We start from the raw sequence: 25429 nt of genomic DNA, 5'->3' as shown, positions 1-25429 counted from the left end.
TGGATCTATCAAGGTGCAGCAGCGGGGCCCAAAAGTATGCATTAGGTCTTGGATAATGGGAATCAGTTCCTAGAACTTGAGAAAAGTAGGATGGTTCTTTAGGGGTGCTAGTGCACTAAGAGCCCATGGGCATCACCATCTCCTTTACTGCTCAGTGTGGCCTTTTCTGAAAGCAGTGTTGGCATGGGTATGCTCTAGGTGAAGCAGTGTAGCAGATGGAGGTGCTTAAGATTTCTAAGATGTTGCGCTGGTTTGCTTTACAGTTGTGAGAAAGGAGTACCAGCTCTTTCACACTTGGAGAGCAGAACAGAGCCCTTAATCAAAGACATGGCCTGCTGGGTCTCTTTTTTAGGTTTTGTGTTGTTTGGATTTTTTCCCTTGAGTTTAGGGTTTTTCCCCCTTCCTCCTGGATGAACACTAAATGTTCACCATCTTGATGGACTTTATCTGTCATTACGGGTAGCTTTCACTGTTCTGAATGTCCATTATCAAAAAAAAATCCTCTGCAAAGCTGCATTTTCTTCCCTGCAGAAGCAAAACCCTTCCAAAACTAAATTTTTTTTACAGGGAAAAAATGTCAACAGCTGTTGGAGAGGATGCAGCCATGATCTAACAAAGAGGACAGGACCTCTGTAATCAAAAACATTTCCTCAAGCTGGAACTTATTATCATAAGGGATAAAGGGTGACAGTGCTAATGCTTGTTTAACATGATTTTTATTGGGTGAATGTGATTCTCAAGAACCACCCATGGTATAAAGATGTATGTTGTCTAAACATACATTGTAGTAATTTGCTTTATGTAGTATTATAACGTACGAGATGATGCAGACATTCTGGAGTAACCCTGTCAGAATTTTCTTCTGCTTCCCAAATTTATTCCAAAGATGGCCTACAGCCTAAGTACCGAAAAGCAGTACATTTAATAATACTGTGTTCATCTACCAACTTCTGTGTGTTCTTAAAGCACAACCTGAGGACCTTTTTCTTCCTACCTTATTCCCACCCCCCCAGAAATCCAGATTCCAGGTTTGCATAAATTCTGTGCCTTCTGCTTCTGTATACTCTAGAGATTTGTTATTAAATTATTTTTAACATTCAAATTCTAAAAGTCTGGGCATGTTAACAGTGTGTGAAATTCCCAATGGTCATCTACTACCCTTTTTTCTCCAAGGAAGGAGGAGAGAGTTAAGTTCAAGATTTGTTGCAGCTGGACTGTAATCAAGCTGATGGGAATGTAGTGATAAGAGGCAAAGAATTTGAATTTATTACATTTTTCTTCCTTTCCTGCTGCTGAGTACTGCAGTAATTTCACTGAGCTCATGTGTCCTTTCTGGTCTCACTAATAAATGCATTAGAAAACCTCTCATATAAAGTTTCTAGTAAACTGTGCCTGGGTAATGAAGTATCTCCCAGCAGCCTGTGTGCGTGTTCAGTGCAAATAGAAGTGCCCAGAGTGTCTGGGTAGCAAGGAAGAAGGGTGTGGGAGACTTGTTGTCTGGGAGAGAAGTTCTCATAAGTTGACAGCAGCCTCTCCATGTCTGCCTCTGTGGCTCAGCCCTACCTTGACCCAGAGGGCTTGCTGATGGAGGCGAAGGGTAATTTGTCCTGGTTTTTCTCACTTTCTTGAGGTTTCTCTGTAGTGCCGGGTACTGTACTGCCTGGGGTTATTATAATGGTACCCAAAAAACTGCCTGGTAGTGACAGTTTTTCTGTGGCCATTGCCCAGAGCTGTAGAGGATTGTGTGCAAACCACACTGAAGCATGCCTGAATGATAAGATTCTCTGTGCTTTCATTTAGGAAACTAGCAAAAAACCTCATCCGTGTGCTGTAAAATCGGAAGAAAACTTCAAACCGTTGCAGGACAAGAAGAAGTATCGGCACAGACCCGAACCTCTCTTCATACCTCCTCCTTCCTTCAACCTCAGCATGTCCCACTCGGGTGCCACTCTGTACCAGAGCCAGCTGCGCTCTCCGCGCGTCCTGGGGGATCACCTGCTGGACCGCACGCACGAGCTGCCCCCCTACACTCCGCCGCCGATGCTCAGCCCCGTCCGGCAAGGCTCCGGCCTCTTCAGCAGTGTTCTCACTTCCCACAGCACGTCCCACACTCAGCTGCCCCTTACTCCACTGACACCCACTCCTCGGGTGCTCCTGTGCCGGTCTAGTAAGTATTGCATTGAGGGACCACTGTCCTCTCTGCTCCTGTCACCACTGATGGGTTTGTGTGTGCTCACAGGCATGACCAGTTCTGCTACTTCACAGGAAAAGTACCTTTTAGTGGCAGTTTTGCCTTGCATTTTGCAAAGTTAAGGCATAAAGGGAATAGAGGAGCCTAATCTGCCAGTGAGGCTGTGATCATTCCATGTGGTCTGCCTCAAGAAAGGATCACCTTGATTCTCTGGGCCTTACACTTGGGCCTTCTGAAGTGGAAGAAAAAGACCTAGTTTGAGACATGGGGTTCATGTTAAGTATCTGTTGTTCAATACTTCGCAAGAAAAGGTGTGTAATCACTCAGAATCGGGCAGTAGGAACCTCTGCAAGGTCAGACATTTCTATTACCTATAATAATTTAGGCTGTTTCTAAGTATCAATAAAGGGCCATTTTTGGATCATAGACTGGAGTAATGTTGGTGTTAGGGAGGTGGCAGTGCAGCCTGGGAGGGTCACCAGCAGCAAAACAGCAATACTCAAATTCCAATCTCTGTTTCAGATAGTATTGATGGAAGTGTCATTCCAGTGACGCCTGGGCCTGGAGAACAGACTGTTGAACCGTAAGAAAAACAATATTTTTTGTCGTCGCTTTTATAGATTAGCTCCAACCTAGAGCCTGTGGCCTGAACTGTTTTGAACCAGGCAGGAAGTATTCAACTGCCTGAAATCATGTTGGGCTGGATGCATTTAATGTTTCTGTGGATGGTGGCTAAGGAAATTTGGAGCAAAGTGGCTGTGGAAAATTTAGGTGTCATGGCTGAAAGTAAGTGATGGCTGGGAAGAGTATTGTGGGGAAAATGTGCCAATCCAGCACTCTTGCTTTTGTAGATATATATACATATATATATATATATATATATATATATATATATATATATATAAGAGTGGAGCTTTGGTGTGGTGGTGTTACCTGGTAGGTTCCCCATGGCAAAGTACAAACAGGATTGTCCCTCAGCAATAATGGCTCTTTTTGCTCTCTGCTGAAGAGCACCATTCTCTGTGGAACAGAAATTTGCTGTTTCTGATGTCTAGCCTCTTTGCTAGCCATGGATATAAATTAGCTTGGGTTGTCCCTAAGGTATGATGTCTCAGAATGGCTCAAATTGCATATTGAAATTTTTGTTTTTCCCCAAGAGATCAGTTCTCTCTAGTATTCAAAATACTTATCCCACTGGGATAAAGCATTGCGTAAAGCAATCTGACACCATTTCCTGCCACTTCAGTGCAATAAAAATTTTGTTGGAAATAAAGTGAACGCTAATCTGACTTTTGTATTTTCTACACATTGTGTAGTTGAATACTTATTTATTTATTCTTCTTTATAGGCGAATCAATATTGGGTCCAGGTTCCAGGCTGACATTCCTGAACTGCAGGACAGATTGCTAATGGAGAAGGATGTGCACAAGGCTACTTTGGTTTGGAAACCATGGCCAGAACTGGAGAACAAAGTCTTCCAACAAAGAGGTATAATGACTTGCCATTTTGGAAGTTCCTATGTCAGCCTGTGCTTGTTGAAGAAATACACATTGATTTCTTGTGTCTGTATTGAACAAAATGTTCACGAGACTATTAATTGCTGAGAGTGCAGAGCAAGAGACTAGAACTACATGGTATAGGTTCAGAGCAGCAGCATTATATGGTGGCATTTAAAGGGAAGTCTGGATGAATGGTTTTCTGGCAGCCAAGGGGGAAAGGTTACTGCTGGGAAGTTGGGTACTGAACTGCCTGGTAAAGGCAGCTGAGAGGCAGCTGATGCATCCTGGGCCTGTCCTGTGACCATAGTGACAGGAAATGTGGCAGGCTTGGTGGGTTCTACCAGTCCTGAGCAGAATTTTTCCCTGTTTCTAACATGGTTCATTCTGTTTCTCCACCCTGGCTGGAGCCTCCTTGGCACACCAATGTCACTGGTATGTGCAAGTCACTGCCTCACAGGCAGATCTCTGGCTCTGGAGTAGCCTGTCCCACCCTAATGCTGGGCTCTGTTACATCCTCTCCTCAGTGATCCTAAAACAAGTAGATGAGATGTTGAGGAGAAAAAGTGTGAAAGAATCTGCTGCCCTGAGCTATGTAGTCTTTGAGGGGCATTACAGAATCCTTGGCTCCATATGTTTGACTGACAGGCTACTGTATTAGCAGTAAAATGTTGACTTGTTTCTGACAGTGGAAGACCTTTTAAATATGAGCTGTTCCAGTGTGTTACCTGGTGGAGGAACTAACTCAGAATACGCTTTGCACTCTCTCTTTGAAGCAAAAGGAGATATTATGGTAAGATAAAAAAGCTGAAAGGGGAGATATGATCCTCTTCTGCAGATAAATTAGCATGCTTTATTAAATGGATTTAGATATGGTTATATAAAAAAGATTTCTGATTGATTTGAAATGATGCTTTAAACATCCTGTAACATTTTTGGGGAATGACTTTTCCCTTTATTCTCTAATAAATTTAAATTTCAAAGCAGTGCCTCTCTGAAGGCTTACTGTATATTTCATATAGATAAGATTACTTAGTTTATAGCCTTGGGGCTTTGAATGTCTCCCAGTGCTTGCTCCAGCCCTGATATTTCACAGGCTTTATATTTGGTCACAGAGAGCTTAGTCCTCTTCTAGCCCTTATAAAAAACCCCTTTTTGGAGCAGCAATCACATCTACTTATTTGTTCAGAACTGTGAGGTAATTGAACACAGTTCTTATATAAATAATGCATTTCAAATATTTGCATTAGTTTAGTGATGGGAATGTTATTAACTAAGGCAAAACATCCATTTTCCCCAGTGTTAGGGAAAGGCAAGGCCTCTTGCACCAGTTCCTGGAAAACCAATATAAAACCAAATGCAACAAAACATGGGGCTGGAATGAGTCTCACTGGATTGGCTAATACAGTGGGTTTTAGCTTGTGTCCCAGTTTCCTTGGGCTCTGTTAGCTTTATCTGAGAGGTCTGAGAATGTCAGGATGTGGAATTTGCTTTACAGAGAGTATGCATTTTCAGGGGAAAAAATTTAGGGATCCATAAATCCTCTGTTTTCCTGATCTGAAGGACAATTAGCTATATTTGCAGTCTTTCTTGACAGACGTTGACTTACACAGATATTCTAAAATATTTTATGCTATAAATATTAATGTTGTCAAACAAACCATTCAATATTAGTATTAATTAACACTATCAACTCAAACACTATAAATGTATTTGTTTGTGGCAAGCAGAAGGGAGGGAAAGAGCTGGAAGTTGCTAAGTAATAGTCACATTTGTGCTCATTAAGGTAGGACAGGTGCACATTAGGTGCTCTTCTGTGAGGTACAGTGTTAATGGGCCTTGGAGTAATTTGATGTGATTTTATATGACAGAAAAGAGAAAAGAGAGAAAATTAATTCATATCCTCATACCAAATAGTTTTCTAAATGCATTTTTATGCCACAGCTGATTGCTTTCCCTAATTCTGTTTTTCCCTGCTTTTTCATTTAGGTTGCTCTTGAAAAGCTGCTGTTGAGAAAGCCAGTGAGGTTGAAGTGTCATCCTTTGTCAAATTACCACTATGCTGGTAGGTTTCCTTGAGATCTTTCTATCTGTTCCACAGTCCAAGCCTGGCATCCCAGGCTGGAGCATGGGATCACCTTGCACTCTCTGCTGTCTGCTGCAGGCATGGCAGCATTTAATAGAGATGATGTGGGCAGTGCCAAGGGTACTCCCAGGGCTGATTGTTGCAAGTTCAGCAGTTTTATACATGACTGACAACGTACAGAAGCTTTGCATCCATGTTGCTGTGGAGGATTCTACGGATTTAAAACTGCCTCAAGTGATTATTTTTCTCTTTTAAACTGAAATTTAACAATTTCATCTCCTTTTAAAACTGCTGCTATTTGTAATTTATAATTTAGTGTCACTAGTGTCTTAATTTTCTGATACGTAAGCAATCTACCATCCTGCCTGCTTCTTCCAAGGTGATGGTGCACAATAAATGAATATGATAATCACGAGCATCCTTTCAAAGAGGCAGTGCTGTAACTCTCACTAGGATCTTAGTGCTGCTTACAGAGCCTCTGTGTGGGGATCTAGTCAAAAAAGTCTGGGTTGGTGTGAAATACAAATGTGGTGTTAAGCCTTTGGATTCAGTTGTGTCACCTGAGCAGAGATGGCAAATGTCTCACCTCTGCAGCCCCCCATGCTATTGCTTAATGCTTTGTAGTGGCTAACAGCTGCTGAGACACAGAATAGGGTTTTGCAGAGGGCATTTATAACTTCATCTGCAGTTCAGGCTCAATAGGAAACAAGTCAAGAGTCTCCTGGTGGTCAGTCAGTCACAGTGTCTAAGGTCATGTACTCAATTTTCAGTTAACAGTCACTGTGCAAGGTAATTATAGAAGCAGTCTACTTCCTGGCTGTAGCAGCCCACTGGAAGGACTTCCAAGTAACAAGAAGTCTTTGTAAAGCAACTCCTTAACCCCTTGGCCTGAGAACAAGAACAGAAACATGTTTGATAGTAGCTAATAATGACAATGAAGAAATGTTAACGTCAGGTTTTTGGTTTTGTCTGAGGGAGGTGCTTGGTGCCTGTGGTAGCAGCTGTGTTGCACTCCAAAGGATGAACATGGGAGTGGATGGGGCAGGAGGACATCAGCCAGGAACTTTCATCAGGGTCTCTTGCCTGAAGAGATGACACCAAATATGTGTGAGACAGTTCAAGGGCATGAGAGCAGGAAGATGAGGAGATATCCCACAGCCTCTTCATCAGTAAACAATCTAATTCGCAGAGCAGATAAGAAATTTCTGCCTGTGTGGCAGAGGAAGAACAGTCTTTACTAAAGCAACTTCACAGTAGTTTCAAAAAGAATTCATTGGGATTCAGGGAGGAGCCAAAAGACTGTTTTGTTTGATCTCTCACATGAAATGACGCTAATCCTTGGTAAATAGCATTGAGACCTGTGGACACCTTTGAATCCCTGTTTCTTAAGCAGGAAAGCAAGTTTGATTGTGCTTATCACAGCATGAAATAAAATCTCACCTGGATCAGTCTGGATCTAAGTGCCATAAAATAACAAGACAAAGCACTGCTTTCTAATGCTTTTGCATGCAACATGTGATTGCAACTTATATTGACAGCATTGCTCTAGCACTGTGCAGCAGCTCTTGAATAACAGTTTATTTCTGATTAATAATCAGCCACTCGAGGCATCTGAGAATTTTTCACAATCTAGTCCATGAATAGCTTTAATATGACTTCAAGTGGCATCAGTTTGGGATAACTTCATGTTTTCTGCTCCATACTCAGAAATCAAGGCTCTCAGGCTTACCACATTTAAAGGTGGAATACATTGGAACAAAGCATGCCACTTACTCATGAGAATTAACTCATTAGCATACCACAAAAACCAGATACCCAAACTCACCCTTAGCATTGCCTTTGAATGAGGGTACAGGCAAATAGCTCACCTTTGAAACTTGTTGGCTTGTGAGGGAAGCCACTTGTAACACTTGAGGATTTTCTGGTGTGTGCCAAGAGAGCTGGACATGCTGACCCAGGGCTCCTTGGAAGAACACCCCAATCTCTGTCCTAGCACTTTGCCATCCGTCAGGATGGTATTTAGGAAGAGAGAGGGAGCACATACCTGATACAAGAGGGGCACTGTTTGCAAACACTTGAACTGTTCTCCTTTGAACAGTGGCATTTCTCAGGTCTGAAGTTCTGCAGTGAGAACTGCAGGAGAGATGGTCTCTGACATAAGGCACTTCAGGCAGTCTGGAAGCTTCTTGTATGTGCTGTGACAGGGCTGTGGGTCAGACCCAGCAGATGTTGTGCGTAGTGGATTTCAGCTGCCTGTCCATGGGGCTCCCTGGGTGTGCATATAGCCTATAGCCCCCTTGAAACCCACAAGTTGGGCCCAAAGCACACAAATGAGTAGAAGATATTTAATGTCAGTTAAATATGTCAGTTTAATGTCAGTGCAAACACAGTATGGCAGGTAAAACAAAATGTAGAAGAAATACCTGAACATAAGAGCAGCTTTAAAATTTGATCTGTATTCTAAAGCCCCAAATTCTTTTTGCTGCATTGCAGATCTCTCTCTATGCACGTTCTCTATATCTCCCGCAAGCTAACAAGAGCAAAAGTGGTTTCCCAGCAACCAGAGTTAAAAACAGCTTTTCTTCTGTTTCTTTTCCTACACAGGATTTATTCTATTAATTAGGTTACTTCCAATTAACCCGCATAATCTTATAAGGGTCTCTGCTAATACCACAGCTGTTGGGGAAAGTATGCAAGGCCCAAATATTCCATAGGTGTACAACAAAATCAGTTCATGGAAGTGATTCCATGTTATTATTTTTATTGTGTTGTTTTTTTCAGAGAGTGGGGTAGAAGCAAGAGAGCAGAATGACTAGAAAATAAGAAAATCTCTTCTGTGTTGTCATGCTTTTTAAAGTTATGTTTTGGCATAATAGAGTAGCCTCCTGGACTGAACGAGTGCATTTACCCCTGCACAAAGGGAGGGTAAATGCTCGTGACTGACAGCTTGTGTAAGAAGGGATTGATGCTGGTTCAGGGTGGGAAGAGATGGAAGACAGTGTGTCAGCAGAAAGATCTCTGGGTGATAACAGAATAAGTAAAACTCATGGCTTGAAGCCAGTGCCTTTCTCTGATGCTTAAGAGAGCTTTAAGTGTAAATCTCTGTGGAAATAACTAATGCATGCTTATATCCAATATTGGAAGAGCCTACAGAAAACAGGTTGCATAAAAATTAATTTTGTAGTTTTCATCATAAAAAGGAGTGGTGAGATACCTGCTCTGAGCTTGTAAGCCTGGGAGCCGATGCTGAAAAACAAAAAAAAAATTCAGTTAATAATACTGCTATTTTTTAAGACAAAAGTAACTTGTAGGGTTCAATACCGTGTGTGGTGCCAAGACCCAAGTTAATTGAAATCAGTGCAGAGGCAAGCATTTCTATGGAGAGTAGTAACATTGACAGGAATATTAGGGATTTCTTTTCATAAAAGTTTTAGATGTTTCAGAAATTCTCAGACTGAAGTAGAATCTTCTCATAGTGTATAAGTCATTTCAAAGGCATCTACTTTATGACTTCTTGCATATCCTTCCTTTAATGTATGTAATGCTGCCCACTCCTAACAAACAGAACATTGCTTTGATGCAGCAGAGCAATCCTGTGTTCCTTCTGTTTGCCTAATATTGAGAAAGCATAAATTCAGTTCAATTTAAATGTTGATTTCACATTTTCATGGGCAGTTAGGCCAGGGGACCAAACACAGAATAACAATATTCAGAAATTTCATATACAGCTTCCATTAGATTATAAAAAACACTTAGTGCATATTGCACATTGCTACAGTGTCTACCTCCTTGTGACCTCTGCCACAGAGGATTTAAATGTCTTATCCCAAACCATGCAAGTGAAGACCTTCAAAAGGATATATGAACTTCTGTGTCATCAAATGTAAAGTGGAATACATGGGAATAAACAATTCAATCCTTACATAGGAAATTATGAGCTCTGTGGTGGTATTTCTCAATTAGAATAAAAGTTTGGGATCGTAATGCTCGTTCTAAGGAAGTATCAACTGTATTTTACAACACCTAAAAAAATAGTCAAGCATTAAGAGGATAGAAATCATGGTGATGCCAGTGTGAAAGCCTGGATTTTATGTGGACTGCTGTATGCCTTTCTGGTCCTCTTGTCTTTATAGGAATGTTTTAGCGTTGGAAAAGGTTCACTGTGGGACAGCAGTAATGATCAAATGTTTGGGAGTGATAGCAAGGGCATACAATTCTGAATAGCATGGAGGTGATGGTCAAGGTTGGGTTCACTTTCTCCTCCACTTGAAGAATGAAGGGTCATCCAGTGAAGCTACTGGGAGCCAGGAAAGAAAGAACAGGAGGTGGCTCTTCATGCAGAGGGTCCACTGATCTGTGAAACTCCTTGGCAAAGGATGGTTTGGGTACAAGAAGTTTAATTGGTTGAAAGGAAGAGTGGCTCAGCACTTACAAGGGTAGTCACTAAATAAGCAAATTGCAACAGACTCAGGAAACCCCCTGTGCCTAACATGGTCAGAGGTTTGGAAAAATTAGGGAGAGGCATTTGTATTTGCTTACCCTGATCTTACTGTTTCCTAGGCAACTGCCTGTCACCACTGCTGGAGACCAAATACTGGTTAGATGGACTTCAGGTCTGAGTCAGTACAGCCATGCTTGTATTTGGGTAGCAGCAATCATTCACCCAAGCTTGAGACTTCTGGTTCTCATTTCAGATACAGCATCAGCATAAAGGTTGTGAGTTTTTATCATTCTTTGATAATGATTTCACATTCTTTTTAAGGCTCTGACAAATGGACACATCAAGAAAGGAGACTGTTCAAAGAGGCATTGTCCACCTACAGCAAAGATTTCATATTTGTACAGAAAATGGTAAGGTTATTTCTCTTCTGTCAGTTGCTGGGTTTTTTTTCCCTCTTTTGTTCTATGCTGTTTCTCTTTATTTTCCCTCCAGCGCCGGACTAGCTGGTTGCAGGCATAGAGGCAGCAGTGGTTACAAGAACACCAATAGGCACTGTTTGTAGCTGTGCATTAGATACATGTAAAAAACAGTTATAAATAATTAAAAGTTGTTCCTCTTGTTATTACATGTGAAAGTTTTCACACCTGGAATCCAAATCGTGGCATTTTATGTATGGGACAAGTATGATTTTCTGTTATCATCACAGTGTTCTCTGGCAGCTTGTTACAAGGTACCAGAGTTGCTGAAATTGAGCCTGGTGCCAGGAAGGGTTGAAACCTTAATAAAGAGAAAATGTGTTTGGGCTTACTTTTCATGTTCTGCCACAAAAGCAGAAAAGACAAGGTTATAAATCTCAGGGCACAATACCCTACTTGTTAGCTCAAATGTTGAAAAATATGTGGATTTATGTGAGTCAAGTCTTAATTCCTAGATTTCTCAGTGATACTGTACAACTGAGCTACAAGAGTACATTCTGAGTCATTTTCTGTCTGGAGTTTAGGGAATGCCAGAGAAATCTTCTGAAGTTGAAAAAGTCAACACAAATTTGACTGAAAAAAATCTTAAAAATAATTATTCTACAAGAGTATTCCTGTTGTACTCAAACTGCCTTTTTTTTTTAATCCATTTGAATGTTTGAGGAATAAGGCGTACCTGTCGGAATATATTAAAATTGTGTTGAATGAAAGCAGAAAATTAAGATGGGACTATTTCTGCAATTCCTTTCTGCAGGTTAAGTCTAAGACAGTTGCACAATGTGTGGAGTACTACTATACCTGGAAGAAAATCTTGCGTTTGGGACGGAAACACAGAACGCGCTTAGAGAAGAAAAGAGATGAATGCTTGGTAAGTCTAAAGGAACATGAGAAGGTTTAACACTTGATAATTTTTCTTTGTTCTTTTTTGAGGAGGAGGTTGAATTAGGTGACATAGGTATCTTCCAGTAGAAATTATTCCATAACTCTAAATTATGTTCTGTATGAACATTTTGTGACCTCAGCTACCTTAAGATTTGTTTGGCTGGACTGCAACCAGATTAAAGTGCATTATCTAACTGCAGTCCAGGGAAACCTCCGTAAATTATGCTTGTGCCCATGTCTGCTCCTAAAGGCTGCTCTAACATTCCAATACAAATACCACTTGGGATGTGTTGGTTTGTGGGTTGGGGTTTTTTTGGCTGGTCGTTTTGGGGTTTTGTTAGAGTAACTTTACTACAAGTACAGCATACATGGCTTTTCTGATGGCAAGAGGACAGCACTGCACCTGGAATCTGCAGATCTTTGGAGCCACAGCTCCATAATACACATGGAGGCTGCCTTGAGCACTGCAGAGAAGCTTTATGCAGAGAAGCTATAACTTATCCATTAAGGGGTGGTAGCTCCAGTAAGACCAAAAGTTCATTCAGGATGGGAAGAAACAGTAATACTGGGAACACACTTGACTTAACAACATGCTGTTCCAGAGCTGTGTATGTCCTACTATCCAGAGCTGTCTTACTATATTTCTAATGTTCCTTAAATGCGCTGTCTGTTCTAGACAAGTGGAGAAGAGGAAGTGTTAGAGGAAGATGAGGAGATTGAAGAAGACAGAAAGGAAGAAAGGGAAATGCAGAAGTCACCTGACCCACCAGCAATCTCTCTTGTTGGACCTATAGATCTACCTGCCGTTCAGGGTCTTTCACTGTCTTCATCCTCCTTCATCTGTGAAATGCCAAACTGTGGCGCTGTACGTGAGTTTGGTATACTTAACAGGGAGAGGATGGTGGTGGTGGTCGTATGTGTAAACTAGTGAATTGTGATTTTGACTCCTTTTAATTCCCATCCCATAAAATAGAAGCTGTTTGATCTATACAGAAAACTGAATTCTGAGATGATGTACCGTTGAGAAATACTATATGGCAACAGCTCCAACAGCTCCACAATTATTAAAGTTGTGTAGGTTACACAACTTTAATAATAGGATAGCTCACTGCTTTGTTTTATTGTGACTATCTTCAATTATAGTGGGATATTGCTGAAAGCAAGCACCATTTGAGTGAGTAGATGGTGCATATTAGACATGTACACTTGTTCTGTTGTGATAAGCATTCGGCATCCTACTTCCTGCAGTTCCAGTGTTGCCTTGTGATTTCTTGGGGTTCTTTTTTTCCCCTCCCCTCCACCCGCTCCCTGCAGGTGTTCAGTTCCCGGCAGGCGCTGAACGGCCACGCTCGCATTCACGGAGGGACAAACCAGGTGACGAAAACGCGCTGCACCATGCCCGGCACCAAGCAGAAATCCGGTACGCAGAGCGGATACTGCTCCATCAAGAGCTCCCCTGCCCACAGCACAACGAGCGGCGAGACCGACCCAACCACGATCTTTCCTTGCAAGGAGTGTGGCAGGTAAGTGTGACTGCAGTACAGCATCGCCTCTTCCTGTTTAGATTCCATTCCAGCCGTGCTGTGAACAAACTTCGTGTTTTGCTCTGATTGTCTTGGAAGAAGTTTTCCCCCTAGATGATACGTTCTCTTACCAAAACTGTGAGAGATAGGTTTGCATGACATTTTGGATGCCCCTGCAGCATTTACTCCTATTTTCCACTTACCTGCTAGAATTTTTACATCTGACATTCCAGCTTCCTGCTTCATCACTGACTTGGATGAGACAGTGGGCAACTTTATCTGTGTTTCTGTGCTTGAGTTTGCCCATCGTGGTAATCGTTCACTTTCTTCCTGTTGTGCAAGATGGTTGTGAAACTGATAGAGGTAAAATTATGATGTGCATAGATACTGAAGCAGGTGTGGGAGCTACAAACTACCTCTGGCAAAATCAGAGTAGGCCATTTTGATACCATCAGGATGTATAAATCTGGTAATATGTCCTTGAAATTCACACCATGGCATTGCAGACTTCACTGACTTCTATTTCAGGACAAGGAAGCAAATGTACTGATAAGTTGTTGAGTCTTTTTTGGCTCATTTCATCAAAAGCAGTGCATTTTAATCTGATTTTTTTTCCCTTTAAAATTTAGGGTCTTTTTCAAAATCAAAAGCCGCAATGCTCATATGAAGACTCACAGACAACAAGAAGAACAGCAAAGGCAGAAGGCTCAGAAAGCTGCTGTAGCAGCAGAAATGGCAGCCACTATTGCAAGAACTACTGGGCCAGCTGGGCATAGTTTGATCCCCCTGGATCACATGAGCCTGGTTAAACATGTTGAAAATGTTGGTGACATTGATGATGATGTTGTTCCGGATCTGGGTGATGTCATGGAAGAGAATGAAGTCATGGATGCTGACCTCTTACTGGATGATGAAGATCCAGATCTACTGCAGGATGATGCTGAGTTGTAAATAAAATTGTTTGATAGACAGCTACTGAGCACACCCTGAATGGATCAATCAGGAAACCTGGACTGCTTGTTTATTCCCACTGATTGTAAACTACCTGTTGAAAATTATAATTCTTTTATCCAGGTCTAGAAAAAAAAAATCTGCTTTTTTCCCTTTTTTTTTTATTAATTTGTGTCTTGGGGGAAGAAATAAATAATTGGTACAAATATTCTTATAAGGTGTTTTTATCTGAGCTCTTTTTGCTGATAACTTCCAAGGCCACTAATTACACAAGTTCATGGTTCTGCTCTCAGTTCCTACCAGATGGTCCTGGTAGAATCTTTAGTCTTTAACTCTTCCAAGTTTCATTTTACCCCAATTACAAGAATAAATTTCACACACTTCTGATGAAACATTTTTTTTTGTCTATATTGGATCATTTCCAGCATCTTCTAGAGAGTAAATGTCATCTCTCTTAAAGATACCATTACATTATTTGTCTTTGTGCTGCCATTTTAAGCAAGATGGAAGAAGAGAAGATCTGGTTTAACTGTGAAAGAGTTAGTAATGTCACAGTTCATTTTCAGTTCTGTCTTGGTTACACAGGACATTTTAGACATTCCATTTAGCAAGGTTTTGATCTGCTGATTTGAAAATGACCTAATTTCCAAGATTGAAGAAGGAAAATTATTGCTCTATGGTTGACATCCTCTGATGGGAACACTGAATCAGGAACACTGCCTTGGTAATCAGATTGCACTGGAAATATTGTCCTGTGACAATAAATCACACTGTGGAATAGCCATCTCTGTGGTTTTAGGGGAGTGTGTGCTCAAGCAATGCTTGCTCTCTCACCAGGCAAACACAGGGAAGCATTCTTGCCATTGGAAAAGAGATTGATGTGCTTTCAGCACCTAGGTATATGTGTTACCCTTGTGCCATTTTCAGTCCTCTTCATTGCATCAAATTCAGCTGTTGTTTATTTACTATAAACATGCTGCAGAGGTGAGTTGATGCCCCTGTTTAATGACCATTTCTCCTTCCCTAGGTTCAGATCTACGTGCTGGACACATAACATCTGAGTTTATATAAATTTAGATCTGGTTCTCTGATTAAACAGGATATGATAATTGTATGTTGCAGAATAAAACAAGGAAGAAATGGAGTTAGGTTGAGTGGACCTTTAATTACAGAATACAAATGCTGATTGCAGAGCTCTCACAGGCAGCAGCACTGATTTTCTTGTGAATTTTGCACATTAGAGGAGTTTTGTTAACTTTATAAAATACTATAAGACTTATTTCAGATCTTCCAGGCTTCAGGTTTGTTTGGTTGTTTTTTTTTAAATAAGTTGGGTTTTATTTTATTGGGTTCTTTTTGCCATATTCCTAATATCTTCACCAGAATCTGAGGGATGGTGGGTCTTATTTTCTACATGTTATCCTTGTTTAACTATGCAAAAGGAGGGTAAATCACAGCACTTTTATAGGATTTACTGGACCACACAAGTTCAGAACCAGTGGGACCCACTGACAGAGAGAAGTGCCTTCTCTGTCAAAGCCAAATATGTGAAGCCAAATGACCTCAAGTTTCTGCTTAAGGTCAAATGTTCTGATGCTAAAGAACAACCCTTCAGGAGAATGGAAAGAACTTCTCAGTTTCCGGTTAGTGAAGTTCCTGGGTACGTGATTGTTTTTGTGTTCTGCGGGGTTTTCCAGAGGTTTTTGCAGTAGGGTTCGACCCTTTTGCAGTAGGTTTTTGCAGTGGGTGGAATTTCTCCCGTTACATAAGAGGTGATGTTCTCAGTCATTGTACCCTTGAGCTTCAGGAGATCAGGCAGCAGCAGCCTTTTCTTTGCCAACGTGCCACTCAGCACATTGCCCAGCAGTTCCTGTCCATGCTGTGACATTTCACAGGGGCCATATGCAACCCAGGTTCAGCAGCCTGGGTGCTCAACTCTGTACCACCAGCAAGACCCACTGACAAAAAATCTCATAGATACTGCAAGTCTTCATGGTTTGCAAAGTGGTGGAGGCTTTTGTGAGCATTAAAACGTGTTGGCTTTCAGGAGTCTGTGTTAGAAACAGCCCAGCAGAGTCTACTCTTCCTCTCCCAGGCTTCTATCATTTTCAACCTTTAAGGATCTTTGTGAGAAAGGCTCTACACTGGAAAACGGACAGGTGTTCAGGTTCCTGGTGGTTAAAAACTGTTTAAGCAAAATAATGATTGAAATCGGAGTTCTGCTTGAAGAACTGAGTGAAATACAGTAGAAATTTAGGGGCTTGATTCTGAAGAGTAGCTCTGTATTAAAGAATCTACAGTGACACTTTTTAGTAACAGTTGCATAGGACCTGTGCTAAACTTAGTACCTATGAATATATGTACACATATACATATGCCTGGTTAAGTAACATCAATTGGGTGCTGTTTTATTGTACAGCCAAGAATAGAACAATGATAACCAAAGAAGTTATTCATAAAGGAAAAAAGATAAATGCACATTTCCTAAGCAGTACATGATTTAGGCCTCAAACATTGACTTCGTCGTTAAGTGTTGCATTGGCTGATGTTAAATGTGCTGTTCTGCATATTTGTACATGAGTTGAACATAATTTTGTTTCAGAAAACTTTTTTCTTGCTGATGGTTGATGATGGAAAACTATTCAATATTGGAGCTAGTCCTCTTTGATAAAACGTGTACATACAGAAAACATATTTTATGAGAAAAATCTTATTTTCAATATTTAACTGTTATTTTATTAGAAGATGGTTGTGTAAATATTTTAGGTGTTTTAGTGTAAAAAGCAGACTGTAATTTTAGGTGGCAAAGGAAGTAACAAAATAAAAAATATATATACATTTGATAGAGCTTGTGATCTATGCTGGTTTCAGGTTCCTGTGTTTAGCATTTTACTTGCACACAACTTAATTTCAGGTTAATCTCACTCTACACTGCCTACCTGGTTGTGTGTATTTAAGGATCGTTTAGTGGCAAAAATCAACATTTTTTTATTTCCCTACCCCCTTTAAAGATTTGGTACCGATCAAAAGCTGTGTTGTATTATTAATCGCTATTTATATGTGTGAAAAGAAAGGGATTTATGTGCCATTGCCAGTCATTTTTATATATCGGTAAAATACAGTCGAATGGGTTTTGCTCTAACGGGCTTGTATCCCTTTTTGAAATATTTTTAAGAGCGGGGAGAAAGTTGAAAACGACGATTCGTGTAATTGGTTTTGTTTTGGTTTGGTTTTTTTCGAAAGGATTCCTAGAGACCAGGCCGGGGAGGCGTGAGGGGGCCGGCGGCCGCCGTCGGCGGGAAGCGGCTGAGGGGGAGCAGCTCCTCCGTCGGTGCTGCCCCGAGGCAGCGCTGGGGGGAGGCGGGACCGGGCTGGGGAGCAGAGCTGGGGCTCGTACGGCTCCTGCGGCGCCATGGGAGCTCCAAGATCGCCTCCGCACCGCCGAGCGCTGCCGCCCCGGCGGGGAAGGAGGTGCGGGCTGAGCCGCCCAGGCGGGGAAGGAGGTGCGGGCCGCGGCCGCGCTTCTCCTTCCGGGCGGGCAGGGGCGGAGCCAAGATGGCGGCGGGCTGGCTGTGGCGGCGGCTCTGTCAGGTGCGGTGTGCGGCGGGACAGGGGACGCGGGAGTGTCCGCTTCCTCGTCCTTTTCCTTGGTGTCTTCATTCCTGAGGGGAGTGGGAAAAGGGGACGTGGCAAATGCTGTCCTTCGGGCTCCGGGAGGGCTGGGGCTGGACAGCGTGGGACTGTGTCTCTGCGCACCATCATCGCCTGGCGGGTCCTCAGAGCTCCTGGCTGCAGTTCTGTGGTTTTCCCGCAGTTAGTGCGGGTGGAAGGGATAGTGAAGAATTAGGTGACTTGGATTTGGAGGCCATGTGCTAGGCGAGTTTCTAGTCTAAAAAGTTTCAAAGCTTGGAAGTTACAACGTAAAATAACAGGAAAGCGTAGTGCGCTGATGATGATTGCTAGTTTGGACTTAAAAACAGTGATTGCTTTTTCCCAAATTGGGAAAATTGGATTTTCTGAAGCCCTAATCTCTCTTCTGTCTATGCTGTGTGTTCTGGACTTGCCTTTCAGCGTCTGTCTCCCCCTGACACTTCAGAGGCTCTCAGCCAAACAAAATTAAGGCTACTTTGCACTAGGAGGGGGTAATTATGTTTTGTGCAGTCTTGGTTCTGTTATATTGCAGTTTTTGAGTGTCATTTCCACCTTCTATGATGGCCATTAGCAAGAGCACATCATTAAATCAGACGGTGAAGCTGTTTACGAATTCCTGCCCACTGAATGTAATATCTAGCTCTTGAGGTATTCAGTGTATCATTTTGTCAAAATTTGCATAGAACACCTTTAATTTAATGTTACAAAATCTTTTGACTTGATGCAGATCTGCTTAATTAGTAACAAAGGGAAATGGCATGTGGTAGGAATAACATGTGCAGTCATAGAATATTGGAAAGGCTGCAGACGTTAGTGTGTGGGATAGGACTCTGCTGCTTAATCAGGTTTTGTTTTATTCATTTTTATTACATTAAGACTGAAATTTTTGTATCTAAAACCACATAGCACAATACCTATGAGTGCATTTATCTTTGCATGCAAATAATAAATCCTTATTACCACGTCAAGTAGTTACAAGTAAAAGAATACATAGCATAGACTGCATATGCACATGCATTGAAAAACCCAAAACAGATTAAAAAATTCAGTTATGATTACAGTTGATAGCCTTACATTTGTCATTAGACAATTACTAGCTGTATTTCACTTCTTTTAGCTATTGAGGGTCAGATAGTTCCCAGCATAAACTTTGAAACCTTCTGAATGACTATCAACTACGGTGACAAATATTCAGTGCTCCTAAAATTGCCTGTCTTGTTATGCACTTAAAAAATGTAAAAGTAATGCCTCTGTGAAGGTCTGGATTTGAAAGGATTGCATAAGGGGAGTACTATAGTCAGCTTTGTAACAGAAATCTCCCCTCCTCTTCCTGCAGACATCTTCTTTATGGGAAGCAGCATTTGTGGATAAATTGTGACTGAGCCAAAACTACTTCAGAAAAGTTTTGCTCACTGCTGATGTACAATGAATGTATGGTGCATACTGGAAAATGTTAGGGACCTAGTGGCATCATAGAGTCAGTTATGCATATCCACGGGCAACTGCAGTAAGATTACCTGAAAAAGTGTAAAATCTGGCTGGTTTCTGATGATTTGATTAGACAGTCACCTGTATAACTCTTGGCTGGGGTATCTGTCTTCTCTCTTAAAGCTGTGACTCCAGCACATGGCAAAAAAGAGCATCAGGGGGCAGGATAAGTAACTAATTTGGCTTCAGCATTCTGCTGCAGCTCTGAGGTTCTGATAAGTCAGAGTTCCTTTTTCCCCCGCTCAAGCAGTCAGTCTATAACTTTGCCAAATTAAGAATTAGTGGAAGGAAGCTAGAAACCACATAATGTTCAGAAGGGAACAATTATTCTGGTATGAAAGACAGTAATGTTACATGATCAACAACTATATTCCTTTTCTAACAGAAAATCATGTTAACTTTTAAACATGGTTCATTGGCTTCTAGGAAGTATTTCTATTTAAATGTTCTCTTCAAAAGAACAGGTGTTCAAAATTGAAGAGAACAAAGAACAAAAGTTCAAGGAACTTTTTTTCTGAAATAACAGTAAATTTCTCCCTAAATTTTTGCATTTATAGGATACTGCTTTCAGTTGCTTTTTGAAGTCCTGCTTAGGCTTGTCACTTGACAAAACTTACATATATTGTACCATGAAAGTAAAACTAAGTAGAAAATATTATCATATACTGAAATGGCATATGATGCCACAAAAAATTTTTTTTTCTGTTAAAAATATGCTTATGATTGCTACTCAGGTGCCTCAGTAGTAAATGCATACTGTTACTGTGCCCTTAATGTGCTTCTTTTTTAGGTGCCATTGTATACTGAAATACATTTCCATGCTCCTGATTTCCTGTCTTTTCCAATGGAGCAAACTTTCCCATTTGTCAAATCAGTGCCTAGGAATATGCTGTGCTTTGGTGTGCAAAAAAGTAATCTTTAATAAACCTGTATTAACTGGCTGCTTTCTGGTTTGGGGAAGATCACCATAACATAACTTATCTGTTTTATACAGGGATCAGCTTTTCCTGTCAGTTATGCAAGCAGAATTATGCAAAAGCAGTCTTTTCTTCCGTAAGTGTAACAGCCCCTCCTCCTTCCACTGCTCCTCCATAGTCCCTGAAAAAATCAAATCCAACTTTAACAACTTATTTTATGCTTTCCCCATGGCTGTATTTCTAGGAGCTCCACCTTGCTGGGAGCACGGCTGGCTGGATCCCATGTTGAGACACAGGAGCCCAAGACTAATCCTTTGGTGAGTGTTCTGTAACACAGTATTTTATATGTTTTCTTAGTAATAAAAAGGACATCTAGAAAAACATGAATTCTTTTCTTGCAGCTTTTTGAAGGTCTGCCTTAGTGATGTCAAATTTGTCATAGAAAAAGAAATAATTTAGATTATTGGTATTTGAGGTCTTCTGTTTTGGTGTGGGATTTGGTTTTTTTTCCCAGCATGATTTCTGTAGCTCACAGATGCCTCTCAGTAACTTTCTCCCTTTTCTGTGCAGCTGTAACTATGAAACACCAACTTTTTGGCCATATTCAGTTCAGTGCTGCAGCAGCTTAGCAGCCTTTTGACAAGGGCTTCAGAAACATCTGACAGGCAGTATTAGATCTACAGTGCTGATCCAGCCTTCCTGCTGGGGCTGGTACTGCTGCGTTTAGTGTGCCTAGGAGTGAACCTCTGGGAAAATCAGCACTTCTGCACTCATTAAGGCTCTTCCAGTGATCACAGTGAGCCCAAACCATCAGAAATTGAAGCTCTAACTGAAAGTCATAAACTTGCTCTTGTACAAACATGAAGGTTAATACACCTGGGGAAGACTGCTGTGTTTAAAATAGTCTTAGAGCTTAGTAAAGTGAGAATTCTGGTTGCTGTCCATAATGGTCTATTTAATTTCCATGCCCAAGCAAACTCTTGGGTATTTGCACACTGCTCTATAAAATACAAACAGTGCTCCAGATTTGCTTCAACAATGAGTTTTGTTCTTGCTGTTGCTAGTGTTGTCCTCCTTATATCCATCTGGCATTCCTTTTTTGGTAGAAGAAATCTTACCTAAATGTTCAGAAGTTAGCTATCTCTTCACACTTTGCCTTCCCTGGGTAGAGTGAGATCTGTCAGTCAAGGTAATGCAGGCAGATTCTGTTAGATAAACTAAACTAAGCAGCTCAACAGGTTGTGGGGTGTTTTTGCTCTTTTACAAATGGGGCATGCAGGCTAAGGAAATACACAGTGCATGCATTAATTAAGGAGAACGTGGTGTGGTAACTCTTGTCCTTTCTTCACAAATGCAGGTGTCTATTTCAGATGAGCCAGAAACGCTGTACAAGAGATTGTCCATTTTAGTTAAAGGCCACGATAAAGCTGTGTTGGACAGCTATGAATATTTTGCAGTGCTTGCAGCTAAAGAACTTGGCATCTCTGTTGAAAAAGTGTAAGTAACTGATCTGTAGAGTGCTATGGAGTGAGATGATGCTTCTGTTGTCTACTGTAATTCAGGTCCTCTGCGTAGAAGGATTTTTTTCTTTTTATAAGACATGGCTGTAATCTGACATTTTTTTTCTCAGATTATAGACCTAACACTTCTTTGCTGGGAGGACAGTGATGAGAAAGCAGCAGCAGTTCTGCACTCAGCGCTGCCATAGTGGAAGTGCTTTTTATCCCCATGAAGGATACTGACAGTACTTCCAGTACAGCTGTCAGTGCTGTAGATCCATGGTTAATACCTAAGTGTTAACCATGCCCATGTGAGTTAATAACAAACTGTACCAGTGTTTGATATTTCCTTGTAGATCTTCTAAATGTCAAATAAGAACAGAGATCTCAGCATAATCTTTCAGATAAACGTGTATTATCATCCTTTATATAACATGAAAATTTCCTTTTCTTCTTTGCTCAGAGATAAACCCCCGAAGACGATAGAGCGATTTACACTTCTCAAATCCGTACACATTTACAAGAAGCACAGAGTTCAGTATGAAATGAGAACACATTACATGTGTTTAGAGGTAAGAAAGAAGGAAACAAAATTGTTCTAGATGCACAGTTCAGAGATATTACTACATGCTAATGCACGAATAAAAATGTTTTGGGGAGGAGAATGCAGCAGAATATTAGAAAACAGCTGACCTAGTTACATAATACGCAACACAAGTTATTCTGAATGCACAGCCTACATCATTTTTGGACCAAAAAGTTTTTTATTTTTACCATCATCTTAAGAGCTGAAAAAATGGCTAAAGAGAGTAAAGTAGAATTGATGTGTGTTATGCTCTTGGTTTCCAAAAAACATATGGATGAGAGTTTTCTCAGGAAGGGAAGAAGATGCAGATAAATCATTGGCGTTGCCAGTCACTAAGGGTTCTGTTCTCTGTGAATTGGTCTGATGTTTTTGAGCAGCCTTATTTGTGTCCTGTGCAGCTTCATGTGGCAAACTAAAACTGCATGTAGGAAGTTGAAGAAAGGAAGCATAGACAAACCACCAGCTCTGTGGCTGATGACACAGGCATCTGTATGGTTTAGAATGCAGCTGTGGTTGACTTTCTTAGAAGAAAGGTTTACTTCCAGCATTTTGTGGCTCCTGGGTGTCTAACTGTATATTTGCACAGTGCTTAGCAAAATGGGACCTCTAAGTCCCCTGACACGAGTGCAGTATGAGTGGCTGCCCACAGACCATAAGCCCTATTCTTGCCTTCCAGGAAAACCTAAAGGATCAGTAATTCAGTGGATCCAGGAGAAACTAAACAATCAGTGTTTCAGTGGCACTCTGGAGTTGCAGGATTTGTAACAGGCTTGAACTTCGGCAGTATAGAAAAACTGGTGATTGTTGTGTAATCTGTAATTAATTTCATCTGATAGCTGCAGTGTTAAGATCCACCACTTCTATCATACTCAGTGCATGTGCTCCCAGGCAGCATATGCAGTTCTGTGGAATGAAGTAACTACTTTACACTTGCATGAGAGTTGAGTACAGATGAACTGCTTCTGTTCAGAATATTATGGAAGTTGGCTTCCTGTAAGATGTTTGGTCCCCATAGCAAGGGCTAAAGAAGCCAGGGCAATTTATTTTTAATTCTGTTTGAAGTATTATTAATAGTGGTTCATTAAAAAAAAATCTTTCTGTTTTAGTTAAAATACCTAACAAGCAGTACTGCTGCAGTTTACTTGGAGTACGTGCAACGAAACTTACCTGAAGGGGTTGCCATGGAAGTGAAAAAGGTCAGTTTCCACCCCATATTATTATTATTATTTACTGTTATGAGTCCTGATGCAAGTACCAGTAACTACTGAAGGCTTCTGAAAGTCAGCAGAGAAAATTAGTGTAGTTTGATAGGAAGATTTTCCAAAATAGTGAATGGTAAAGAGGCTCTATTGCTTGGAAGTGCCACTAGGTGGCATTTTAAATCTAATTCATGTCTCAAACCAGAATAAATAAAGCAAAGTAGTTAGATGTGAGCTGGCTGGTACAGTAAGTGGTTGTTTTTCTTTCCTTTTAGACTAAGATAGAGAAAATACCAGAACACATTCAGAAACCTGTTTGGGATACACTACCTCAAGTAGAAGAAACTGAAGTAAAGTCATGAACACACCAGGTACTTCATTAGTACTGAAATTCATTGCTCCTATCAGCCTCATTTACTGAGACAGTCCATTGTTAAATAAAGGTTCTCTTATAAAGAAATTGTATAAACTCTTGTTTCATCAAGTTATTTTTCCTCATAACTCCAGTACATGTAGACTGAACTGCTGTAAAGAGAAGAAGTTTTACTGTGTTCTGTGATCGGTGACTGTGGTAATCTATAAAAAGTTTGTAGAAAGCTAAAGTTTATTTTTACTTATATATGTAAAAGTGTCTGTATATTTGCATAAATATAAATTCACCATCTCCTTTTGATACTAGATGGCTTCTGAATGCTGAAATTCTACCAAATCCACTTCACATTTGTGTCAAGTTTAATATTATGGATGCCAGACTGTCATCAGTTTATCAATTTTGGATAAACTACTTTGTTGGATAAACTATTTCCCATCTTCTTTCCCTTACTTATACCATATTCTCAGTTTTTGCTTATATTCTCAGTTTTTGCTTTCTGCCACATTTCTTAGCAAGTGCCAACAGCACCACTCCCACCATTGCTTTAGGTTTCCTCTCAAGTAACCTTCCTTCCTACTGACCACCTCCTCTGATTTTTCAGTCAGAACATTTGTGGTTGCAATAAATACCCCATGCTTCATACTATTTACAGACATCAGAGTTTGAGCATGCTCTGTTGTGTTCCTAGGAGTCAGACATCCAAAGTTTAAATTATTTTTGTCTGAAGTGCCCAGTTTTGCATCCATATAGCAAAATTATCAGGATCAGCAGTTTCATTGCCTGATACAAAGGCAATGTATGCCACGTGGGATGTGCCTTGCATCACAGCAGAGCTGTGTGATTCACCTTGCTAGAATTCCAGTTTGAATATGAAAGGAGTGATGTACAGAGAGGGAAGACATGAACTCCTTTCTCTTTGCTACAAGCCAGTGGTGTGGCTTACACATCTTTCTTTTCATTATATCCAAAGAAGTGCATACAATATTAATAAATAAGCATTCAACTTTATAAACTATAAATGAGAGTCCACCATGTAATTTACACTGTCTAAGAAACTTACGGCAAAATTATTTGAAATTTTAGCTCTCCATTCATAAATTTGGATAGAAAATGTGTGATCAACGCATTTGCTTCAATTAAAAACATGCACTAAAATGAAAAAATCTCACAAGGGGCAGGGCAAAACCGAGGTGGAAAAGCAGGTATGAAGAAAGGCATGAAAAGGAGTTGGTGCGAGACAAAAGAGTGAAGGCAATAAGCCAACAAGGAGGAATCTGTTCTGTTCATATTAGCAGAGTTCTCTAAAATAAAGGAAGTGGCTTTTATAAACCATCTGTCTCTGGAATATCATGCAGATAAAAGGGCTGGAGATACACAGGTAGCAGCAGCACATTTCTGCTGACAGGGTTTAGTTGTGGTTGCTGACAGAATGGGGTCAGCAGAACAGATTTCAAATAATGCAAGTTTTTCTCCTTCCTTTCTTTCCAATATTATTGCTGGAATCAGAGATGCTGGTGCATAAGAAATCTGTAAAAAGAATATTGCTGGTGATGTGTTACCATGTTAGCAACTAGGAGCTCCAGGGTGATTTTACAAGTTCATTTAAAAATTTTATTTAAAATTTTCAAGTGGAGAGATGTAATTTAAGAAAGAGATTATCATACAACAGT

General features: G+C 40.7%; 2 protein-coding genes across 7 annotated transcripts in view; both read left to right on the top strand.

The window, feature by feature from the left end:
• Positions 1-16891, top strand: part of TRERF1 (transcriptional regulating factor 1) — a 100101-nt gene extending 83210 nt beyond the window's left edge. For all 6 annotated transcript variants that reach the window (XM_059467567.1, XM_059467572.1, XM_059467570.1 and 3 more), the window contains 10 exons: positions 1801-2167; positions 2714-2774; positions 3540-3679; positions 4377-4480; positions 5677-5752; positions 10536-10624; positions 11445-11558; positions 12249-12437; positions 12887-13095; positions 13725-16891. In XM_059467567.1, coding sequence (XP_059323550.1) covers positions 1801-2167; positions 2714-2774; positions 3540-3679; positions 4377-4480; positions 5677-5752; positions 10536-10624; positions 11445-11558; positions 12249-12437; positions 12887-13095; positions 13725-14046 — 1671 coding nt within the window. In that variant the 3' untranslated portion in view covers positions 14047-16891. The remainder of the gene's footprint in view (positions 1-1800; positions 2168-2713; positions 2775-3539; positions 3680-4376; positions 4481-5676; positions 5753-10535; positions 10625-11444; positions 11559-12248; positions 12438-12886; positions 13096-13724) is intronic.
• A 699-nt stretch (positions 16892-17590) lies between these two features.
• MRPS10 (mitochondrial ribosomal protein S10) lies at positions 17591-23855 on the top strand. Its single transcript, XM_059467575.1, has 7 exons — positions 17591-17637; positions 20180-20238; positions 20347-20419; positions 21460-21599; positions 22065-22173; positions 23294-23383; positions 23662-23855. Exons 1-7 carry the CDS (start codon positions 17602-17604, stop codon positions 23746-23748), a joined length of 594 nt encoding a protein of 197 aa, XP_059323558.1. The 5' UTR covers positions 17591-17601; the 3' UTR covers positions 23749-23855.
• Positions 23856-25429: the final 1574 nt, after the last annotated feature.

The sequence above is a fragment of the Ammospiza nelsoni genome, chromosome 3, assembly GCF_027579445.1.
Source record: "Ammospiza nelsoni isolate bAmmNel1 chromosome 3, bAmmNel1.pri, whole genome shotgun sequence".
NCBI classification, from domain to species: domain Eukaryota; kingdom Metazoa; phylum Chordata; class Aves; order Passeriformes; family Passerellidae; genus Ammospiza; species Ammospiza nelsoni.
Note: the sequence above shows the minus strand (reverse complement) of the source record. Positions and strands in the feature narration are given on the sequence as shown.

Coding starts and splice junctions, on each gene's coding strand:
- MRPS10 (XM_059467575.1), top strand. CDS start 17,602: ATGGCGGCGGGCTGGCTGTGGCGGCGGCTCTGTCAG. Junction 22,174..23,293: donor CACATTACATGTGTTTAGAG/GTAAGAAAGAAG, acceptor TTTCTGTTTTAG/TTAAAATACCTAACAAGCAG. Junction 23,384..23,661: donor TTGCCATGGAAGTGAAAAAG/GTCAGTTTCCAC, acceptor CTTTCCTTTTAG/ACTAAGATAGAGAAAATACC.